The 6000-nt window shown below is 43.8% G+C and overlaps 1 protein-coding gene across 1 annotated transcript; it reads left to right on the forward strand.

The window, feature by feature from the left end:
• Nucleotides 1-4446: 4446 nt before the first annotated feature.
• Nucleotides 4447-5403, forward strand: LOC129490168 (olfactory receptor 13C7). Its single transcript, XM_055293743.1, has one exon. The coding sequence runs from the start codon at nucleotides 4447-4449 to the stop codon at nucleotides 5401-5403; it is 957 nt and encodes a 318-aa protein (XP_055149718.1).
• The last annotated feature ends 597 nt before the right edge of the window (nucleotides 5404-6000 follow it).

Here is a 6000-nt window from a genome sequence, read left to right on the forward strand (position 1 = left end):
TGGAGTGGGTCATCATAAAAGTCTTCATCCTCCGTGTCTTCACATTGAATAGGCTGAGGAGGAGAAGGAGAAGGAGGAGGGGTTGGTCTTGCTGTCTGAGGGTGGCAGAGGAGGAAGAGTGGAGGAGGTAAAAGGGAGGCAGGACAGGCAGGCACACTCGGTGTAACTTTATAGAAATACGTGGTAATTTCTGTCTGACTTTTTAGCTTTGGGAATTGATTCGCCTTTGGCTACACGGGACATAATCACTTCCTCTTTCATGACAGACAGTCTAAAACTAGTATACAAGGGTAAAGAATATTTGCCAAAGCATATTTGGTCATTGGGATGTCCTTGAGTGGTGATATGGCAGAACTTGGAAGACTCTTCATGCTCCCTAGTGTACACCAGGCACATGTCAAAGACTGAATTCAGGAGGGAAGTCAATGAACCTGCTGCCCTGAAGGAAATGTTTCAGAGTTGGTAGAGTGTTCTAAGATTTCTGAGGCCAAATACAAAAGTAAAGATGTAAAACTTCTTTGTATAAAAGATAAGCAAAGCTCCAGGTGATCTGTCAATACCTGACATATCTGTCCTAATTGGAACAAGCTTTTTACCAACTCAGGAAGCTTGCAGGGAACAATGATTCCCATGACCGTGGCTCCTAAATGGAGAGAGAGAACATAAGGATGTTTCTCAAAGCTCCATTATTCTGCAGGGTTCATCTAAGACATTAGAATTTACTGTGGACCCAAGGGGTATGATTCTAGAGACCTGTGAGTAGTCACAGAATGAAAAAAGGAAGTGAGGAAGAAGCTAACCATGACAACAAAGTGTTTTCAGTTCAAGAATGAGATACAGAGTAAGTCCAGGAAACCGAGCTCACCAGTCATCATTTTGATTCCTGCTCTTTGCCACTATGATCATAAAGGCTAACTCTACTATGGAAAAATGAGGGACATAGTTGAAAGAACTATTGACAAATAATGTCATCACTGAGTTTCCATCCAGAATGAAAATAATGAATGCAGGTGAGTTCTGGAACATGAATTAGACAAACTAAGGGGGATTCAAACATCAAGATTCAAGTTCACGATTCACCAGGAAGCCTATTAGCATTTCATCTTGGAAATGGATACCACCAGATCCTTGAGGCTGAAGAGAAAAAGAGTTACAAAACCACCTATATGTGCACACACACGTTATGCATGTGGATGTGTGAATAGAGCTATGCACGTGGACACACCCAGAGAAAATAAATTACACAAGTTAATTTCCAGAGTTCAGAACAAAACTGGACATCCCAGGAAAGGAAGCTTTTAAAGTTTAGAGGAGAGAGAGTTCTATGGGCAGAAATTGCCATGGGAAATTTCCTGGAGGAGATGATTATTTGCCAGGTAAGCCAAAGGGATCTCTGACACATTGACAGAAACACAGTGTTCACAGCAGGCAGTAGAAGGAGTAATGTGCCTAGTTCAGAGCCCTATCTTCAGTGTAGCTGCACGTATCTACAGTGATTTATTGTCCTTCTGTCTCTGAAGGGCTGATACACAAAAGAGGAAGTGATTATGTCCCATGTAGCCAAAGGCTAAGCTAACACCCAGGATAGAGGTGCAGGGAGATAAGCAGACTTTGACCCAGGATGAGAAAAAACTTGTTGAACACTAATGTCCTCTGGCAATAGGAAAGACTTTTGAGGAAGTAGGGGGCTCCCTTTTACTGAACCACTGTTTTCTAGATATTTTACTCCTTTCTTTCCTTGGCTTCTTCCTCATACTTCATAACCATCCTCTACATACTAGTTATTTATTGTTGTATAACAAACTTCTTCAAAATTAAGTGGCTTAAAACAATATACATGTTGTCTCACAATTTCTGTGGGTCAAGATCTGATTATAGATTAATTGGATCCTATGCTTCAGGGTCTTTTACAAGTCTATAACTAAGGTTTTCACTAGGGGTGGGATCTCATCTGAAGGTTCAACTGGGGAAAGGTTTACTTCCAAGCTCACTTAGGTAGTTGGCAAGATTCAGTGCCTTGAGAGTTGTTGGGCTGAGGTCCTGAGTTTAAGTTGGCCAGAGACCTCTCTCAGTTCCTTGCCACATTTGTCTCTCCAATCCGGAAGTTTGTTTCACTAAAGCCAGCATGTGAGTATATTCTTTTGGTTAAATGCAAGTTACTCAAGGGGAGAGGACGACACAAAGCCATGAATACCAGGAGGCAAGAATCACTAAAGCCATCTTAGACACTGCCTGTCATACTCCAGATTCCACCAACATAGAATGTCTTCCCTGGACTCTGTGCTATCCCTCCTGTTCCATGAAGCTGTTCAAACAAATGCTTTGTTGAGGTTGTGGAAGAAACAAGCAAGCCAAGAGCTGTGCCAAGCTCTGTCCCCAAGATGGTCTTCTCCTTCCTCCCATCCCTTGCCTGTCTCTTCATGTGTAAATTCTCCCCCATTGTTCAAGGACTTGACAGAGACTGATTCCCCATTGAGGTCTCCCCAGGGCTTTATATAGAAGTTCCCCCAAAATGTCCACAGCCATGCCCCTGAGCACTTGATTTGGAATCATTGTGCCCACAGCTGCTGGTCCCATAGTGCATGGACAGAGGGCATTCCTAAATAACATTTAGCTCTCCAGCTTCTTTTCAAGAATTTTTCGCATTTTGAAGTTTGCAGAAATTCAAAAAGGACATGAAACTGCTTTCTCTAACAACCCTCAATAGTCTAAGCGTGGAAAGTTCCAACAGGAAGAAAGAAAGGAGGAAAAGAAGTCTTTCTGGAGTGTTTTCGGCATAATTGGATCTTGGGGACATTGTCTCAGAAGTATAAAAACTTACCTGACTTTGTACAATTCTACATCCAAACTTTTAATCACTTCAGGGAGCATAATAGTCCCAATCGCAGCACTGATTTCAAATTGCCTTTTTCATGTTCTGGTTATTCATTTGGAAATTTTGCTTAAAACGTAAGACCAAGACTGAGTAGGAAGAACTAGCTTTCACTCTTTTCTTCAAATCAGAGGTGGCCATCTCAACCTGAGTCTCCCAAGCTAGTGCTGCTATTTCTGGCCCACACACTGTTCCTAAGCCATGGGCACATTTTCTCAGTAGGCTCCTGACAAAGGTAAGTGAGTGTTCTTATAAGAGTAATACTTAACCTTTTTATTAGCACAATAACATTCCTAACTTCTGACTTGATTTTCTAAAGGGATTGGGACTTGAGAAGGGAAGGAATGAAGCAATTTCAGCACTGTCATAAAGATTGAGGCCCATGCAAAACTCTTTCTTCTTAGGTTAGAAAATCTAGATGGCAAGAAGCCTATGAAACTTTTCAGTCTTAGTTCATGGACTTACCTAACTTTAGAGACTCCCCCAGAAATAAGATGGTCATATGGTTTTAGAGCCTCTTCTGTTGACTTTTCACAAACTCAGGCAATTCCAGAAGGAGGTGAAACCACCATCACATGAATGAGAGAAACTCAGAAGGCTGCTGGCTTGGTTTAGAATAAAGAATGTACTGACACTTCAGAGCTCTGTAAATAGGAAGCAGGCTGTTTGGGAATGTAGTGAGCTCTTCATCACTAGAAGAGATCAAGCTGAAAACCCATGCATCAGTGTTCTGCAGAGGAAGATCTAGAATGGGACAGAGGGTGGGGCTAGATTTATTTTGGGGGGCATAATCAGTGTCAGGATCTACATCTGGGTGACATACTTAGGTTCAAGAACTCTTGATTCCTGTGTAGACACTCACCCCGACTGCCTTAGTTATCAAAGAAAACTAGAGTTCCAGAAATTGTGAGCCACTATGGGTTTCTGGGGCCAGCCTCCTATTTATCTTCATGAAACATCAGATTCAAATATTAGAGACATATTGAAATTTCCAGAGCATGAAGTTACCTTGGAACCCTCTCCCCTTTCCCTTGCGTCTCTCCATGTCCAGTCTCCTCTTTTCCTGCAAGACCCAGCTGGGGCTGGTGTTGCCCATGAGAAAGATCTTGGGCAACAACCGGAGTTTGTTTTATATAAAAATTGTCTAACGAGAAGAAATAGTTATAAGGTGAGGATTCACAACTAATCAAGTCACTAGTATTTGGCACAAAGTTGGGGGAACATGGAGCAAACTTTAAGTCACTTTTCTGATCAAAGTTTAATGAGATAAATTGCCTTGTAGGACATAGCATCCCTAAATGAATGTGTTATGTGTTTTCGTCACTGATCACATGTGTGACATTATCATAGTCATCATTTTAAACCTTGTGCATTTGGTGTCCTGTGGCCCCAAAATAATTTTTTATTTTGTTGTCTCTTTTTTCTTGGAAATAAATATTGTGGACTTTCAAAACTGTTTTCTAATGTCTTAGCCAGACTGGAACCCCAGACCAGATGCACTGGTCCTATGCAAGGCAAAGAATGTTGAGTTTGGATCTCTAAGTATTTCCTTCAGTTGACAGAGGAGATACACTATGGTAAGTGCCAACCAGACAGCCTCTCTGACAGAGTTTGTTCTCCTGGGCCTCTCTGCCCACCCAAAGCTGGAGAAAACATTCTTTGTGCTCATCCTGCTGATGTACCTGGTGATCCTATTGGGCAATGGGGTCCTTATCCTGGTGACTGTGTCCAACTCCCACCTGCGCATGCCCATGTACTTCTTCCTGGGGAACCTCTCCTTCCTGGACATCTGCTATACAACATCCTCTGTCCCCCTCATCCTTGACAGCTTCTTGACCCCCAGGAAAACCATATCCTTCTCAGCCTGGGCAATACAGATGTTCCTCTCCTTTGCCATGGGAGCCACAGAGTGTGTTCTCCTGAGCATGATGGCATTTGATCGCTACGTGGCCATCTGCAACCCCCTTAGGTACCCTGTGGTCATGAGCAAGGCTACCTACATGCCCATGGCTGCCGGCTCCTGGGTAGCTGGAAGCACTGCTTCTATGGTGCAGACATCCCTTGCAATGAGGCTGCCCTTCTGTGGAGACAACATCATCAACCACTTCACCTGTGAGATTCTGGCTGTCCTGAAGTTGGCCTGTGCTGATATCTCTGTCAATGTGATCAGTATGGGAGTGACCAATGTGATCTTCCTGGGGGTCCCGGTTCTGTTCATCTCTTTCTCCTATGTCTTCATCATCACCACCATCCTGAGGATCCCCTCAGCTGAGGGGAGGAAAAAGGCCTTCTCCACCTGCTCTGCCCACCTCACTGTCGTGATCGTCTTCTATGGGACCATCCTTTTCATGTATGGGAAGCCCAAGTCTAAGGACCCGCTGGGGGCAGACAAGCAAGACCTTGCAGACAAACTCATTTCCCTCTTCTATGGGGTGGTGACCCCCATGCTCAATCCCATCATATACAGCCTGAGGAACAAGGATGTAAAGGCTGCTGTGAGGAACCTGGTATTTCAGAAACACTTTGCCTAGTGATGTTTGGGGGAACAGATGTCCCCATAGCTCTTTGCCTCTTGGCTGCTTTCACCCACAAATCTCAGAAGAGCATGTTCCCTAAAGAAGATACATGTGAAGAATGACTACCAGAAAATTGAAATACTCAGGTAATAGAGCACTTTAGCTGTGATTGGACCCAATTAAAATGTTGAAACCTAGAACCCAGGGGGAGTGTGGCTTGAGGGGATGGAAGCAGAATGCTGCTGGATACACAAGGAATGATTTTTCTGTTTCTCCACTGTTCAAGTCTGAATTCACCTTTGTGAGCAGATGGTTCCTCTGTTTTAGGAAAAACACCCTAGGGTACTTTCTGTTACAAAAATGTAAAGCCGAGATTCTACTCTTGAAAGGAAGCACTGAAGACACCGTGGGACAGAACTTCATGACTCCGCCCACCTCCCTAGGACAGTGCTTCCCAACCTGTGTCTTGCCATGGAGCACATAGAAAACAATGGGATGTGTAGGCACCCTGGGGTGAGTGGATGAGTCTTTTCATGGCTGAAGACAATTCACCTGGGGGCTTAGGTCACTACGGGTTCTGTTTAGTAATCCCAGGAGGACTCTGAGCTTGGT

The sequence above is a fragment of the Symphalangus syndactylus genome, chromosome 9 (assembly GCF_028878055.3).
Source record: "Symphalangus syndactylus isolate Jambi chromosome 9, NHGRI_mSymSyn1-v2.1_pri, whole genome shotgun sequence".
Taxonomy (NCBI): Eukaryota; Metazoa; Chordata; class Mammalia; order Primates; family Hylobatidae; genus Symphalangus; species Symphalangus syndactylus.

Bases quoted from the DNA above. Each gene is read 5' to 3' on its own strand.
- LOC129490168 (XM_055293743.1), top strand. From the start codon at position 4,447: ATGGTAAGTGCCAACCAGACAGCCTCTCTGACAGAGTTTGTTCTCCTG.